This window comes from Osmerus eperlanus, chromosome 17, assembly GCF_963692335.1.
Source record: "Osmerus eperlanus chromosome 17, fOsmEpe2.1, whole genome shotgun sequence".
Classification (NCBI taxonomy): domain Eukaryota; kingdom Metazoa; phylum Chordata; class Actinopteri; order Osmeriformes; family Osmeridae; genus Osmerus; species Osmerus eperlanus.
The window spans coordinates 793,567-810,510 of NC_085034.1; the positions used below are offsets into that span (position 1 = coordinate 793,567).

Genomic DNA, 16,944 nt, shown 5'->3' on the forward strand with positions numbered 1-16,944 from the left:
AAATGACAGTCCTTCTTTAGGCGCCTCCAAAACAGCGGCAGAAACTGCAGTTCGTGTCAGGAACCGCTGACGAGGGGGAAGGCTATTTCTGTGGGCCCGTGAGAGGCTCTCCCTCTCTCTCCACCCCTGTGTGTGTCTATCTCTCTCCACCCCTGGTGCCCCTCTCTCTCCACCCCTGTGTGTGTCTATCTCTCTCCACCCCTGGTGCCCCTCTCTCTCCACCCCTGTGTGTGTCTATCTCTCTCCACCCCTGGTGCCCCTCTCTCTCCACTGTCCCAGGTGTACGTAAGGCCGAGGAACACGGGCCACATTAAAATGACGTAGTGCTTCACTTCAAAGGATTTTCAAAGGTTTTTTTCCCCTTCTTTTCTCTCGTGAGCTAAGCCTCTAACATGCCTCCTCCCTGCTGATACATTCACGACAGGCGCAAAACCACATTTCATAAACTCTCCACTTTCATAAAGGGCCTCGGTTACGACCAGAAAGAGCTGCTGTCCCTAAAGTGGCACACCTTTCGTTCCCCTCAACCACAGAAATGCTTTTATCACACAAACAGAAAAGTTGGAGAACCGGATACAACTACACCCCGGAGCAAACACTCGTAAAGAGACACAGAGAACTAAAACTGTAACACACTCACCCTCACACACACACACAGCGAGAGAGAGCCCTGTCACACACTCAAACTCACACAGACAGAAAACCAACACACACACAGAGGGAGAAAGAGTGTGTACCCACACTCGCTGTGTCAGACATACAGCGAGAGAAAACAGTCCCCCTATGTAAATCTCTCCACAGTGTCAAACAGCGAATTCCAATCCTGTAGCAGATGAGAGGAAGAAGGAGCAGAATATTGCATCCTGAGGGAGATCCACAACTTGTATCTCTGCTCTTTTTCTCTCAGTTTAAATCAGCACTCGCTTCTTAAAAATTATTTGCTCGTGTAATTTCCCATCACTGACCATTCTAGCAGAGCAACCTGGAAGATCTACAGCTTCAAGGAGGATGGGAGTATGGAGGTGAGAGGGGGAACAAGAGGGAGGGTAGGGTCGGATTGAGAAGGGTTCGCTAGGGTCAAGTTTGATAGGGTCATGTTAGGTCGGGTTGAGTTGGATAGAGTTAGGTTAAGGTTGGTGAGGTTGGGCTGGTCTTACCTGTGACAGACACCACCATGGGAGCCTCCAGGGGTCTGTTGTTGTCCAAGTCTCTGCTGAGTCTCAGGTCTCCCGTCTCCGGGTTCAGCAGGAGCAGGCTGAGCTCGTTCCCAGACAGGAAGCTGTACTGCAGCTTGTCGGACACGTCCGGGTCGCGGGCCGGCACCCTGCCGATCACTCCCGAGGGGAAGCTGTTGGACTTGTTGGTGACGTAGTTGTTGAAGATGATCTCGAAGTCCTTCAGAACGGGGGGGTTGTCGTTCACGTCCACCAGCCGGATGTGGACCGTGGCCCGGCTGACCAGCGGAGCCGATGTTGCCTGGACAACGATAACATACTCCGTCCTGCTCTCGTAGTCGAGGTCGGCGAGAGCCGTCAGGTCCCCGTTGAAGATGTCCAGCTGGAAGACCTCTGGGACGTTGCCCTCCACGATCTGGTACATGATCTGGGCGTTGGTGCCCTCGTCTGGGTCGCTGGCACTGACCCGGGCCACCACGGACCCCACGGGGCTGTTCTCCTCCACGTACACAAACAGCTCGTCCTTCTCGAACACCGGCGCGTTGTCGTTGATGTCCAGCACCGACACCTGGACCTCAACCGCCGCTGTCAACTGGGGAACCCCGCGGTCCACCGCATACGCCTTGAGGCTGTAGACCTGTACGTTCTCCCGGTCCAGTTTCCGGGCGGTCCGGATGATTCCGGAGTACGGTTCCACAAAGAAATCCCCGTCTCCGTCCTCCCCTCCCTGGAAGGTGTAGCTCAGGCGGCCATTGGAGCCGGCGTCTCTGTCGGAGGCGGAGATCTGCAGGACGCTGGTGTAGACGGGCGCGTCCTCGAACACGGTCCCCTGGTACACGTCTCGCAGGAACTGGGGAGCGTTGTCGTTGGCATCCAGCACGATGATCTCCACGTACGTCGTGTCCGACTTCTGAGGGATACCGTTGTCCCTGGCGACGATGGCGAGCGTGTACGACGCCTGAACCTCGTAGTCGATCTCCGTCTGGGTGGTGATGGCGCCCGAGTCCTGTTCGATCTTGAACTGGGGGACGTTGTCCTCCATCACGTAGGTGATCCTGGCGTTCTCGCCCGTGTCCTCGTCCGTGGCGCTGATGACGACTACGGTGGAGCCGATTGGACGGTCCTCGCTGATGGTCACCTGGTAGTTGGCACTCTGGAACACCGGCCGGTGCGTGTTGGCGTCCGTGACGTTGATGAAGACCTGCGCGGTGTCGGAGCGCGTGCCATCAGACGCGGTGACCGTCAGGACGTACTGACGCTCCTGCTTGTAGTCGAGGGGCAGCGCCAGAGTGACCAGTCCCCCCCCGCTCTGACTGGTGATGGCGAAGCGGTTCCGCGTGTTGCCGCTGGAGATCTGATACGTCACCACGCTGTTCACGTCCCGATCCACCGCGGTCAGCGTGGCGACGCTGGTGCCCACCACGGCGTCCTCGTTGATCTTCAGGGCGTACACCTTCTCCGTGAACGTGGGGACGTTATCGTTAACGTCGAGCACCGTGATGCTCACGCTCGCCGAGGACGACATCACCGGCACGCCGTGGTCGCTCGCTTCCACGCCGAAGGCGTAGAACTCTGTGGTCTCCCGGTCCAGCTCCTCGCTCACGGTGATCCACCCGGTGCTGTTGTTGACGGTGAACGGGAAACTGGGGCCGGTGTCCGTCAGCCGGTAGTGCAGGCGGGCGTTGTTGCCCGAGTCGGCGTCGATGGCCTGGATGTGGATCACCGAGTATCCCACGGCAACGTTCTCCAGGACGGTGGCTTGGAAGGGCGTGCTGACGAACATGGGCGCGTTGTCGTTCACATCCACCACCTGCACCACCACCATCCCCGTCCCGTTAATCAACGGGGGCCGTCCTCCATCCTGCGCCTTGATCCGCAGGTTATACTCCCTGATCATCTCGTAATCCAGGGGGTTGATGACGTCGATGACGCCCGTGGGGGAGTGGATGTAGAACTGGCCCTTCACGTTCCCGCTGATGATGCTGTAGTGGACCTTGGCGTTGTTTCCCTCGTCCTTGTCGCTGGCCTCCACCTGCGTCACCTTGGTGTTGACGGCCACGTTCTCGGGCACCTGGACCACGTAGCGCTTCTCGCTGAACTGCGGGTAGTTGTCGTTCTCATCTTCGACGGAAATGTTGACGGTGGCGGAGGCGCTCCGTGGGCCGGGGTCTTTCCCCTGGTCGTTAGCCTCCACGATCAGCTGGTACTGGGACATCGTTTCTCGGTCGGGCCGCTCTCGGATCCTCACCAGACCGTTCCGCTGGTCAATTTCGAAAACGGCGTTCACCCCGTCGCCGTTGACGATCTTGTAGATCATGTTGGCGTTGGAGGGCGCGTCTCCGTCTGTGGCTCTTATCGTCATGACTTCAAAGCCCACTTCCACGTTCTCCCGTATGCTAACACGGTATTCGGTTTGCTCAAACACAGGCCCGTGATCGTTTGTGTCGCTCACCGTGACGGTGAGGTAAGTCGTGGCTGAGCGCCTGGGGGAACCATTGTCTGTCACCGTTACTTTAAAAACGTGGGTGTCTTTGATCTCTCTATCTAACGCCTGGAAGGTGGTAATGCTTCCCGTCTGTGGGTCTATGAGGAAAAAGTCGTTGGATCGGCTGTCGAACAAAGCCTCCATACCGTACTCCAGCCTTCCCTCCTCCCCGTCGTCCGGGTCTGCGGCCTTCAGAGTGATAACGCGGGTTCCCGCTGCCTCGTTCTCCGGGACCGACACCTGATAGTTGGGCAGCTGGAACTGAGGGGACGCGTTGGCGTTCCTGCGTCTTCTGCGGTTCCATTTGTCAGGCATTCTCTGAACGGCATCTGATAAAGATCCACGTCTCTCCGATGTCACGATCTGCACTCTCACGCGCACGGAGACGCGGTCACCGCGCAAAGCACAACGCAGAGACGGCGCGGTCCGTTCCCCACGCTCCAAACAAAAGTTATGACCCAAAAACAAATTCCCTTGAGCAAAAACCGCTTTTAGGTATTTTCCTGAACATTCAGAGGCAGTAAATATAACGTTTCGCGTAAAAGCCGGCAACAATTTAGATACATTCAACAGCAAACTACCTGCAGGAAGACAGGAAGTATTATCTAGTTCTGTTAGATAATGGATGTCAATGTCTGGCTCACCTAATATGTTCTTTCGTCTGTATTTGATGAAACAATCCTGCCCGTGCACAAACACATTGAAACGTGTCAGCATGAAGTTTCCAGGTGATACAGATCCAACACGGAGGTAGACGGGCACCGGGTTCCTTGGTGCACGCGCACAGTCCACATTTTGGGATAAACGTATCACTCCCTCTTGCCATTCCACTTGTAAAAAGTTCTGAATGTATTTAGGAGTTAAAGTCCTGTCTACTTTGTACGTCCAACCGGGCCCAAGCGAAAAATTGGCCACAACGGTCCGCGGTTGTAACGTATCCGAAAGGTGCAATTCGAAACATCCCGTCAGCGGCACGTTGAATAGAATACCAACCCAGATCCAACACACGGACGATTCCATGGTTCAAAACTTCTCAATTCCATTCAAATTAATCCAACACACCTCCGCAAAAAATCATTAGCTTTCCTTCTCCCAACTCCTGGTCTCTCTTTTGACCACCATTGCGAAGTTTTAAAGAGGAAAAAAACAGTGTGTATCCATAGTATTCGAGGAGCGCAGCTGCATTATCCAACGGCAAGTTTTAAATGACTACAAAATGGCTCCGCGTCTCGCCTCCTCTGAGACTGCTTACCATAAGCCCGCTGAGCGGCCGCGGCGGGGAATCTCTCGCGGGGGGCTTTCTCATGGAGATTGGGAAGTGTCGGTAGAAGACGGTAGCAGTCACTGTGTTTTGTCATTACAATGTAATATGCGTTTGCGCGTCGGCCATCCCTATTGAGTCTATCATGTCACAGAAGTTTGTCTATCACTGAAACTTGCTCCTTCTGTGTTTGAAAGTTTTGTTTTTAAGGTTCTGTGAGGTTTTACGTTTTATTTTTTCCATTTATTCCGGTGTTGAGGTTGATAAATTCAGATACATTTTGTCTTTTTTTATGTCCTTTTTACATTATTGTGAGTTGTAAGACAATCATTGTATCTCGTTTGTTCTCATCGCAGTTATCACTTCTATTAGAAACAAAAACGTTCCATATCAAATTTAAGACAACATAAGAGTTTGCTTCATCATATTGGACGAAATACGTTATGGCCGAATTGGAAAAAATTTGTGAAATTGATTTGACCATTGAAGCGTCGATTCGAACTAATGACCCGGGAGAAACGGAATCCGACACAGGCGGTCATCCACGCGCAAGCATGGGTAAGGTGGCGCGTGAACTTAGCATAAATTGAACTAGAACGCCCTCTTGTGGTGGGAACCGCTTGCGGAGATGCATTAGGCCTTTGAGCCTGAAAAAATACAACGTTTACGTAAGTCATTAAAACAGTGCAATGTTTATCCAATTGTGCTTAATTTACAGTTTTAAAGTATTGTTCATTATGTACATAATGCATATTTTTGTTCAAAATAACGCACGTCTCCATCCAAAACCAGCAGTAAAACCAAACCCAAAAGGCACTGTTCCATAGTTCTTGTGAATAATTTTTCCTTTCGAAAATCTTGTCACAAAATAAAAAAAATCTATATATACTTGATTTATAAACAGAAGAGTTCAATCTAAATTATCAAGGTATTTTACAAATATCTGGATTTAGAAAACAGGATTTTGACTTGACACCCACCCTTACCAGATATGAACACAGTGGAAAGTCACTTAATACCACAGAGGAAGAGGTGTAAGTGTTAGCACCAGAGAATAAAACTGCAACCCTCTTCCTGAATTCACATCTAGATAATAATACAGAATATAATATCATAGCTCAATAAAATCATTATATCATAATAGGCAGATGCATTGTATCATAACTAGTAACGATATATCATCATTCCTATGAATTTAATATTGTTTTATGTCTCTGGTTGACAGCAGGTTCAGATTCAGGCATGCTTCTCTCTTTCTATTTTCTGGCCCTCTACAAGTACGATTCTGAAGGATCTCATCGTCTAGAACCCCAAATGGAACAGCAGAACCCCTGAGGGAGGGTGGGGGGTGATTGCTGGAACTGGCTGGTTCAGCTGGCTGGTTCTGGGCTGTGGTGCTCCTTGTCAGAGTACACCTCCCTGGCCCTGTCCCTGCCCAGCTGCAGGGTGTGTTCACTGGGTCCCAGACGCACAATCTTCCCACTGCCCAGACACTCGTCCCCGCGGTACAGCACCGCAAACTGGGGGGATAAAACACACACACACCAGTTGAGTTAGCGGAAGCAAAGGCTTCTACTGGGATGTGAACACAAACACAAGACTGACATGACCGTTGATGACCTCATGCTCTGGAGCCTGCCCAAAGTTTGTCAATTGTGCCTGTGCACACACACACACACACACACACAATCATTCTCTCACTTAAAAAACACACACACACGGCAGGGTTCTGGCTGGGTTCCCAGAGGGTCTGATAAACGAGGCTGTATTGTTTCTGGGAGCAGGGGGTTATGGGATAGCGCAGCCAGAAAGAGAGTTATTCCGAGCATGGACGAGCCCCTTTGTCTGGTGACTGAGCCTAGTGCAAACCTGACAGAGACCCCACACACACACACACACACCAATCAAAAACACACACGCCAGACACAAACACACTTTCCCACCTACACACTCTCTGTAGCAAACAAACACACTCACACTCTCTTTCTCTGTAGCACACACACACACAAAACACCAGTAAAGTAGCTAGCACAGTGGGACAAACAGCTCAACTTGAAACCGATTATCAGAGCTACAACATCCACACACACACACACACACACACACACATGCACACACACACACACACAGACCATAACCATTATCCAGTTCAGTTCGACCGTCAGAGAAAGTGTTCCTCCTTCTGTTTTAGATCCAAACTTTCTTGTTTTCTGTTTTGAGTTTCTACACTTCCCCCAGAGGGGATAAGGGGCGTGACCTGAGCGTTTCCATGGTGATGGGGGCGTGGCACGTACCTGTCCTGGCGTCAGGGCTCTCATTGGTTGAGCCAGCATGATCCAGACTGAGCCGTCCATGTTGAGGGTGACGGTACAGGGCACTGAGGACACACAGGATCCACCAATCACACGCCAGCTCAGCACCACCACACAAACAAGGTATCGATCCACCAATCACACGCCAGCTCAGCACCACCACGCAAACAAGGTATCGATCCACCAATCACACACCAGCTCAGCACCACCACGCAAACACGGTATCTAAACACACTGTTACTATTATTACATTTACATTACATGTCATTTAGCAGACGCTCTTATCCAGAGCGACTTACAGTAAGTACAGGGACATTCCCCCGAGGCAAGTAGGGTGAAGTGCCTTGCCCAAAGACACAATGTAATTTGGCACGGCCAGGAATCGAACCAACAACCTTCTGATTAATAGCCCGACTCCCTAACCGCTCAGCCATCTGACCCCCCACAACTGTGGAGGGTTACAACTGTGGTTATGACTTATTATGACTGTTAATGTAACACATCACGACTGTCATTATGACTATACTATATCTATCTATACATGCAAACATAACATCATAACAGCATAATAACTAAGCAGTTATAGCTGGTTATAAGCAGTCAGTAAGAGAGACTCAGCAGAGAGACACACTAAGCAGTTCTAGCTGGTTATAAGCCGACAGTAAGAGAGACTCAGCAGAGAGACATACTCAGGGGCATCTGGTGCAGGAAGCGGAAGTGACACTCCATCATCTGTGTCCGGACCAGTTCCGGGGGCGGGTCCACCGTGATCCAATGGAATCGGTCGGTCCGTAGCGTGTCCCGGAACAGAGCCGGGTGATTGGTGGTTGGACCCTGGCACGTCACAGAGAGGTCAGACGCGGTTGGACGATGCGTTACAAGATACACAACAGGATATGACAGAGTAGGACAGGATTAAGACACTGCTGTTCTCATCAAAATGTTATTCTGCTCACAGTTTTATTCTACTGTAATCTACTGTGTACTTTACTACTACACACAACTTTATTCTCATTTTACTATTACAACTGTCCACTGTTCTCAATTTACTCTACCTCATTCCACTGGCATCTACTCTGCTCTCTCTCTACTATTAATCCTCTCCTCTCCTGTCTCTCTACTGCCTCTACTCACCACAAACACCTCTCCAGTAGTGATGTCCTTGTCTACCACAAACCAGGGGTCTCTCTGCCCTCCTATCCTGGCTCTCTGCCCCAGGGTCAGAGTGAACCAGCCTGGGGAGGAGGACAGGGAGGAAGAGATGGAGGAGAGGGAGGAGAGGGAGGAGAGGGAGGGAGGGAGGGAGGGAGGGAGGGAGGGGGAGATGGAGGATGGAGATGGAGGTGAGAGGAGATTATTTTATGACGTTCAACACAGGAAGTTAAAAGGTTCTACTCGGGAAGTTGTGTTGTTCTAGAATGTTCTCTCTGATCTCTACCTTTATGTTCTCCCATGATCTTCCCGTCCACGATGGAGACAAAGTTCCCCGGCTTGGGTTCCAGATACTGATGTTATAAACACAGTTAGACACTTTACAGACGTTGTTATTGGTATTGAAAGGTGTATCATTTTCCCCTACTATGATCTTATAGTATAGGATAGCACATTTAAGTAGAGTACTGTATAGTTTAGTGCAGTACGTTATGATATAGTGTAGTATAGTACAGTATAGTAGGCTATACTAGTCACATAGGAAGTATTGAGTGATGAATCTTTACCTCCAAAATGAAGTCCTCAAAGTTCCTCTCTCCGATGAAACAGATTCCCATACTCTGGAAATACACATCAGTTTAGATTCAGAATTGACTTCCTACAGTTTTTAGTTTACTGCTCTTGTGTTCTGTCTTGTGCATGGTGCCGGGAAAAATAAAAATAAACCTATCACTCATTTAGCTACATTGTGGGCACAACAAATTTGAGGCTTTCCACAAACCAACATCTCAACACATTAACTGTCGTTTTTAGTTTTGACTACATCAGCATGATGAGATCCTGGCTCAGCGTCGCCCCCCTGTGGCAGGATGAATGACTGGCAGGAGCTCCAGAAGCATCTCCAGCCCTCTTACCTCCTTCTTCCTCAGAACGTGCTGGAAGCCCGCCTCGGCCGCCATCTTCTTCACGTAGTCCTTGGTGAGCCCAGCCAGCGGGAACACGGTGCGCCGCAAAGCATCCTGGGAGATCTGGCTGAGGAAGAACGTCTGGTCCTTCACAAGGTCCGCCCCCTGGTGCAGCTTCACCGCTGCCGTGGAAACGGGCGCGGGCGTGCGAGGAACAACACAGGTGGTTAATCAAGGCTAGTGTCTGCTGAATGAGTGCATGAGAACATTAGGAGAAGTGAGGAGAGCTGGAGGAGAGGTTTAACAGAGAACAGGAAATGACACGCTCTGGTCTTACGTCGTCTGATCTCGAAGCGATCTCTGAAGAGCGTTGTGAGCGGGGCCGTGCGTTTCTGCTGGAACACCTCGTCATCTTCCTGCGACGTCCTGGCATAGTGACCCGTCGCCATGGCGTCAGCGCCTAGATACGAAAACAACAGACTTCTTAGGCCGGTGTTGTAAATAAGAAATCATTTTCAACTGTTCTAACTTGGATTGCCTTCATAAGAATATTTATGGTTAAAAAGGATGTTACTGACATTTCCATAGAAAGCGATCTGGGGTGAAAGCTGGGTTTAGTGTGTCTGTGTGTGTGTCATCACAACCTTCATTACAAACCCAAAGAGTTGACGGCATACTGGAAGAAGTGGTTGAACTTAATATGCTTGTTACAGAGTATGTCTGGATTAGGGGTCCGCCCTCTTTCATATTCCTTCAAGAGCTTGCTGAAAAGGAGAAGGCGAAAGGTATTCAGACCTGAAAAGAAAAAACTGTATCGTAATAGAGCTATATATAAAACGATAAGATTAAGCAAGTCCGTGCGTCGCTGTCAGGCTTACCTGAACACTTCATGCCAGTATTCCTTGACATAGGAGACCTGGTGGAAGGGAATATCCAGGGTCTGGCACACCTTGTACGCGTCTTCGCAGTCTTTCTCCGAGTTACACACCCCCTTCTCATCTAAAGAGTCCCAATTCTTCATGAACACGCCCGTGACATTGTAACCTTCGAATGACAACACTCATTACTCATGACAATGTTATCTGACAACCGATAAAGCCAGAGGGATTTTTTTAAAGGACACGGTGTCATGTTATACAACGGAATGATATGTACTATTTTAAAAGAGATAAGTTAGCTAACGGTATGGACTTTCCTACCTTTTCGCTTAAGTACAAGCGCCGTGACAGAACTGTCAACTCCGCCCGACATCGCGCACACGATATGTCTCAAAACACCCATGTTGTTCGAAGTTTTTTGTTACCAAAATAGGAACATTTACTGGTGTTTTTCCAACATATTATATAACAACGCTTCACTTTTAGAGCTACAAGCAGCCATATTAACACGGGTCCATTTCAAAATAATGTTCGACTGGAAACAAGTCACAATGGGTTACATAGTACCGGCATATGTTGCCGTCGTCTCTCAGTCACGGTAACACTGAAATAAACACAGCGGTGTTGACTTCTGCACAAATAAGCAACAAAGGCAAGGTAAGTGGACATAATCCATTTCCAAATGCATAATATTTTACGTAAAACATAATTGAATACGGTTAAATAAAAATTCACAATCCAGACAAGAAGTTATCTTACAACTTGTAAAGAGGTTTGCGGTTTAAAGATTTGTTATGTTCATCAACGTGGCCAGAACTTTTTCTGAGGGTTTGGCTTGACCACGGTATGTCATCACATTACGTTGTTATTCAGTTATACATACGTAATTAGCTTTTGTAAACATTACATCGAGTATGGTAAAGTGCATTTTTCAATGCACTTTATTGAATAATTTATGGAATGTTGTTAAAGGGACAGACTGTGAGACATTGCCTAAAAGGTTTTGCACATCAGATCACTTCAACCCTCCCCATCCTCTCTCTCTCTATATATTTCTCCCCCCTCTCTCTCTGTCCTCCCTCTCCTTCTTTCACTGTTTTCCTTCCTCTCCTCTCTCTCTCTCTCTCTCTCTCTCTCTCTCTCTCTCCCTCTCCTCTCCCCCCTCTCCTCTCTCCTCCCTCCCTCTCCCCCCAGCATGTCTGTGGAGGAGGTCACCCTCCAGCTTCTGCTCGAGGCCAGGGAGACAGTGATGTCCAGCCCCCTGGGAGTCCTCCACACTCCCATGATCCCCTGGGCCCAGACCTCCCTGCCCCTCCCCATCCCCTGCCATGCACACATCAAGCTGGAGAACATGCAGAGAACAGGTCACATCCAATACCCAGAGGGCTTCACGGATTAAACAAAGTTAACAGCTTTGACTTTTGACAAGTTGGATAAAAAACTATCTTGATTCACAGGCTCTTTCAAGATCAGAGGGGTGGCCAATCAGTTTGCCAGGAGACCACCGGGTGGCAAATTTGTCACCATGTCAGCTGGGAATTATGGGAAGTCGTTTGCATACGCCTCCAAACACTACGGGAGTCAGGGGAAGGTAGTGATGCCAGACTCCGCCCCTCTCTCCAGATCCACCCTCATACAGGTCAGACTCCGCCCCTCTCTCCAGATCCACCCTCATACAGGTCAGGATGAGGATCCATGTAGCAGAGACACAATCACCATCGTAACCACAGTAACCAGCCCTGTTTCCTGCAGAGTTTGGGCGTGGCGGTGGAGCGCGTGCCTACTTCCTGTCTCCTGGACGCGGTGAAACGATGTGTCCAGGAAGACAACTTTTCCTTCCTGCACTCCTACGATGACCTGGACCTGGTGGCTGGACACGCCAGGTAGCCCTCTACTCTGACTGCTGGGTGTGTTGCTCACTGAAGAAAAAAGTTTAGAAAGCTACAATAAAGTTTTGAAGGGCTGACAAAATATTTTCTGAAAAAAGTACTTTCCGGACGAAACAAAGGGATTACATGACTGAGAATAGAGACATTCCTGATCACCCATGGCCATATAAGAGGGAGATGTTCTAAATTGTCAAAAAGGATCCCTGGCAAATGTGCTGCATATCTATATTGTCTTTTTGAATTAGTTTCTTCATATGAGGTGAGTTCCAACAGGAAGTAGTAATGGCTACTTCTTACTTCAGTATGTCAGAGCCCCACACTTCTTTACTTTTAACTTGAGTGAAAAAGTGTAATCAGTACTTTACCAGTCTTTTTAAACATGAGTATCTGTACTTGTACTTGAGTGAAGGATGTGTGTACTTTTGCCATCTCTGGTGTGTAGTCTAGGTCTGGAGGTGCTGGAGCAGCTGCCTGCTCCTGAGGTGGTGGTAGTGTGCTGTGGGGGCGGGGGCCTGCTGGCGGGCGTGGCCACGGCACTCAGCCTGTCTGGATGCAGATCCACCAGGGTCTACGGAGTCGAGCCTGAAGGAGGTAGGACTGCCCTCACTGTACTGGTCTCTACTGGTGCTGCACTCTACTGGTCTATAGTCACTCTATACTAGTCTTTACTGGTCTAGTACAGTGCGTGTGTGTGTGTCCAGCCTGCACTATGTACAGAAGCTTCATCGAGAACAAGCCAGTAGGGATGGACGCCAGGAGCATTGCCTCAGGACTAGCTCCACCCTCCGCAGGTGCGTCTTCCGACAAGACACCTCGAATCAAGTGCACCCAACACGCTTGCACGTAGATGGATCAGGTGTGTTTGGTTAGAGTGTACCTGCGGCCCTCAGGTGCCCTCCCCTACGAGCTGTGCCGGCGCTACGTGGAGGAGGTCGTCCTGGTGACCGACGAGGAGATCAATGACGCCGTCTCCGCCCTGTACGGGGCGGGGCTGGTGGTGGAGCCGTCCGGATCTGCTGCCTTCGCCGCCATCGTCAACAACAGGATCCCGGACGTGGAGGGGAGGAGGGTGGTGGTCATTCTCAGCGGGGGGAACATCGGCAGGGAGGAGCTCGCCAGCTTCCCTGGATGAGTCACCATGACAACAGTGACACCGATCAGTTTCTTACGATGTAGTATGAGATGGTGAGAGTTGGGGGTTAATTCTGCTCTGTGTCGACTCCCATGGTGCCTGATTCAGCATCTTTCTATCAGTGGGCGACACTAATCAAGTGTCTCTGTTGACCAAGAGTTTTTGACAGTGAAGGTGCAGGCATGAATGACTCTCCTCCAATGAACTAAAATAAATAAAGTAAAATGTAAAGTTTTCATATAATTCTCATTTAACACTAATAAAACTTTTTATTGCATTATCTCCATATCCTCTTGATTAGCTGTTATCTTGTTTTCTTGTGGGAAAAACACATGACCAATGAAGCCAAATACACTTCACACAGAAAGATATGAACAAGGTAAAAAATACAAATTCTGTTTATTTTTGTCACATTTGGAAACAAGATTTTTGATGGAGACCAGCCTTTTCACGTCTGCATGAAGTAGAATTGAACCAGACCAAGTCCAAATGATCACATATACACAATGTGGTGTGCTGGACATGTTGATTGTTGCTACAGAGAGATACCCTCCTGTTGGTTTACCCTCCAACCCTGCTCCTAGAGAAACACCTTACCAGGGGGGGTAGATCTCCAGGAGCAGGGTTTAACTGTTACCCTCCAGGGGGGTAGATCTCCAGGAGCAGGGTTTGACTGTTACCCTCCAGGGGGGTAGATCTCCAGGAGCAGGGTTTGAGTGTTGCCCTCCAGGGGGGTAGATCTCCAGGAGCAGGGTTTGAGTGTTACCCTCCAGGGGGGTAGATCTCCAGGAGCAGGGTTTGAGTGTTGCCCTCCAGGGGGGTAGATCTCCAGGAGCAGGGTTTGACTGGTACCCTCCAGGGGGGTAGATCTCCAGGAGCAGGGCGGGTGGGGCAGCCCGGCTGTGGTGTCAGTTCGGCAGCTGTGGTGTCAGTGCTGTGGTTTCAGTGCTGTGGTGTCAGTTCTGCATAACATCTTTAGTTGCCATCCTGCAGACAACGGCGTCCAGTAGACTACCACACTCCTGGGGGGGGACTTTGTAGAGCTGGAGAGAGGGGGCGAGAGGAGAGGAACAGGAGGAGGAAAGAAGAGGGAGAGATAAAAGGCAGAACCATAATTTGTCTCTGAATTGAGCATTCCATTTTATACTTCATTGATCAAACACAGAAACGTCTGTCCAGCTAGCTACCCACTGACACACCAACCTTCTTGATCTTGGCCGAGTCTGTCAGAGAGGAGACGTCCTCCACGGGGATCTGCTGCCCTGCTACCATGGCAACCACGTCAGCAAGCAGCTGTGCGTCCTCCCCCTCGTGCACCAGCACCACGAGAACGCACTCGTCTCTGTCCGAGATACCGAACCTTTTAAACGCCTCGGAGATCTACAGAGAAAGGAGACAGAACGAAAGGCCTGCAGTTACACAAAACAATACAAGAATGACAATTGCTGTGCTTACGCAATATGTACTATATACAGTTAGGTCCATAAGTATTTGGACATTGACACAATTTTCATCATTTTGGCTCTGTATACCACCACAATGGATTTGAAATGAAACAATCAAGATGTGCTTTAAGTGCAGACTTTCAGCTTTAATTTCAGGGTATTTACATCCAAATCAGGTGAACAGTGTAGGAATTACAACACATTTTATATGTGGCCCCCCCTTTTTAAGGGACCAAAAATAATTGGACGAACTAACATAATCATAAATCTAATTGTCACTTTTAATACTTGGTTGCAAATCCTTTGCAGTCAATGACAGCCTGGAACCCATAGACATCACCAGACGCTGGGTTTCGTCCCTGGTGATGCTCTGCCAGGCCTCTACTGCAACTGTCTTCAGTTCCTGCTTGTTCTTGGGGCATTTTCCCTTCAGTTTTGTCTTTAGCAAGGGAAATGCATGCTCAATTGGATTTAGGTCAGGTGATTGACTTAGCCATAGCAGAACATTCCACTTCTTTGCCTTAAAAAACTCTTTGGTTGCTTTCGCAGTATGCTTCGGGTCATTGTCCATCTGCACTGTGAAGCGCCGTCCTATAAGTTCTGAAGCATTTGGCTGAATCTGAGCAGATAATATTGCCCGAAACACTTCAGAATTCATCCTACTGCTTTTGTCAGCAGTCACATCATCGATAAATACAAGGGAACCAGTTCCATTGGCAGCCATACATGCCCACGCCATAACACTACCTCCACCATGCTTCACTGATGAGGTGGTATGCTTTGGATCATGAGCAGTTCCTTCCCTTCTCCATACTCTTCTCTTCCCATCATTCTGGTACAAGTTGATCTTGGTCTCATCTGTCCATAGGATGTTGTTCCAGAACTGTACAGGCTCTTTTAGATGTTTTTTGGCCAACTCTAATCTGGTCTTCCTGTTTTTGAGACTCACCAATGGTTTACATCTTGTGGTGAACCCTCTGTATTTACTCTGGTGAAGTCTTCTCTTAATTGTTGACTTTGACACAGATACGCCTACCTCCTGGAGAGTGTTCTTGATCTGGCCAACTGTTGTGAAGGGGTTTTTCTTCACCAGGGAAAGAATTCTTCTGTCATCCACCACAGTTGTTTTCCGTGGTCTTCCGGGTCTTTTGGTGTTGCTGAGCTCACCAGTGTGTTCTTTCTTTTTAAGAATGTACCAAACAGTTGATTTGGCCACACCTAATGTTTTTGCTATCTCTCTGATTGTTTTGATTTTTCAGCCTAACGATGGCTTGCTTCACTGATGGTGACAGCTCTTTGGACTTCATATTGAGAGTTGACAGCAACAGATTCCAAACACAAATACCATACTTGAAATGAACTCTAGACCTTTTATCTGCTCCTTGTCAATTAAATAACAAACTCCCTTTATGAGGGAATAACATACACCTGGCCATGGAACAGCTGAGCAGCCAATTGTCCAATTACTTTTGGTCCCTTAAAAAGGGGGGGGGCACATATAAAATGTATTGTAATTTCTACACCGTTCACCTGATTTGGATGTAAATACCCTGAAATTAAAGCTGAAAGTCTGCACTTAAAGCACATCTTGATTGTTTAATTTCAAATCCATTGTGGTGGTATACAGAGCCAAAATGATGAAAATGGTGTCAATGTCCAAATACTTATGGACCTAACTGTAGATGTACACTACACACTTACACTATTAGTAGGTAGAAGATTGAAAATGATTTCTGAATACAAGCTCTTGGTCTTCATCTTTCCGATCTTGTGCAAGTGAACAGCCTTGTTCGTAGCTATGAGCACTTGGAACGGATCCACGATCTAAGCATAGAGGCATTTAGGTTAACTACATCAACATACAGTAAGTCATTATCACATGCCTAAACAACTTAAATAGCAACGTTAACTTCAAAGTTAATTTAACTTAAAAATATGACTATTGTATTATTATTCCTAAGCTTGCTAGGTGACCTAGCTTGTTAGGTATCTACCTGTAAAACTTACCATCGTTGGGTTTATCAAGGCACCCTTGATTAGTCCATCAACTGCATTTTTTCTCAATTCTACGGCGTTTTTGACATCTTTAAAAAGTAACTGAGTCACGGTGAACTCCGGAAAGAGCTCAAGTTGTTGAGATAAATGCATCATTCAAAAGAAAACTAAAACGACTAGGAGAAATGACAATAAACGTCTAACTAACATTTCGCTACACTTCCAGCAAGAAGATAGGGGGACCAGTAACAGTGTTGCACAGCTCGTCATTGGAAATGTTCCGCTTTTGAATTATTGGTCAACGAGAAACGGTCA

General features: G+C 48.5%; 4 protein-coding genes across 5 annotated transcripts in view; 1 reads left to right on the forward strand and 3 right to left on the reverse strand.

Moving 5' to 3' along the window:
* The window catches only part of LOC134038017 (cadherin EGF LAG seven-pass G-type receptor 1-like), a 6,012-nt gene extending 1,118 nt beyond the window's left edge, over window positions 1-4,894 (reverse strand). The window contains exon 1 of the mRNA XM_062483609.1: window positions 1,158-4,894. Coding sequence (XP_062339593.1) covers window positions 1,158-4,680 — 3,523 coding nt within the window. The 5' untranslated portion in view covers window positions 4,681-4,894. The remainder of the gene's footprint in view (window positions 1-1,157) is intronic.
* Window positions 4,895-5,792: 898 nt separating this feature from the next.
* Window positions 5,793-10,703, reverse strand: trmu (tRNA 5-methylaminomethyl-2-thiouridylate methyltransferase). Its single transcript, XM_062483351.1, has 11 exons — window positions 10,490-10,703; window positions 10,169-10,334; window positions 9,948-10,054; window positions 9,628-9,750; window positions 9,300-9,472; window positions 8,952-9,005; window positions 8,672-8,738; window positions 8,368-8,468; window positions 7,923-8,067; window positions 7,216-7,298; window positions 5,793-6,441 (listed from the first exon to the last, which is right to left on the reverse strand). The coding sequence occupies exons 1-11, from the start codon at window positions 10,569-10,571 to the stop codon at window positions 6,292-6,294; spliced, it is 1,251 nt and encodes a 416-aa protein (XP_062339335.1). The 5' UTR covers window positions 10,572-10,703; the 3' UTR covers window positions 5,793-6,291.
* On the forward strand, window positions 9,283-13,486 carry srr (serine racemase). Of its 2 annotated transcripts, none has more exons than XM_062483352.1 (7): window positions 9,283-9,513; window positions 11,363-11,532; window positions 11,626-11,807; window positions 11,921-12,051; window positions 12,500-12,648; window positions 12,759-12,848; window positions 12,948-13,486. In XM_062483352.1, the coding sequence occupies exons 2-7, from the start codon at window positions 11,364-11,366 to the stop codon at window positions 13,187-13,189; spliced, it is 963 nt and encodes a 320-aa protein (XP_062339336.1). In that variant the 5' UTR covers window positions 9,283-9,513; window position 11,363; the 3' UTR covers window positions 13,190-13,486. The 2 variants fall into 2 exon arrangements, with proteins under 2 accessions (XP_062339336.1, XP_062339337.1); XM_062483353.1 differs by lacking the exon at window positions 9,283-9,513 and adding an exon at window positions 10,735-10,825.
* Window positions 13,487-13,564: 78 nt separating this feature from the next.
* Window positions 13,565-16,892, reverse strand: tprkb (Tp53rk binding protein). Its single transcript, XM_062483126.1, has 5 exons — window positions 16,642-16,892; window positions 16,336-16,458; window positions 14,393-14,569; window positions 14,137-14,232; window positions 13,565-14,088 (listed from the first exon to the last, which is right to left on the reverse strand). Exons 1-4 carry the CDS (start codon window positions 16,783-16,785, stop codon window positions 14,146-14,148), a joined length of 531 nt encoding a protein of 176 aa, XP_062339110.1. The 5' UTR covers window positions 16,786-16,892; the 3' UTR covers window positions 13,565-14,088; window positions 14,137-14,145.
* Between the last annotated feature and the right edge of the window lie 52 nt (window positions 16,893-16,944).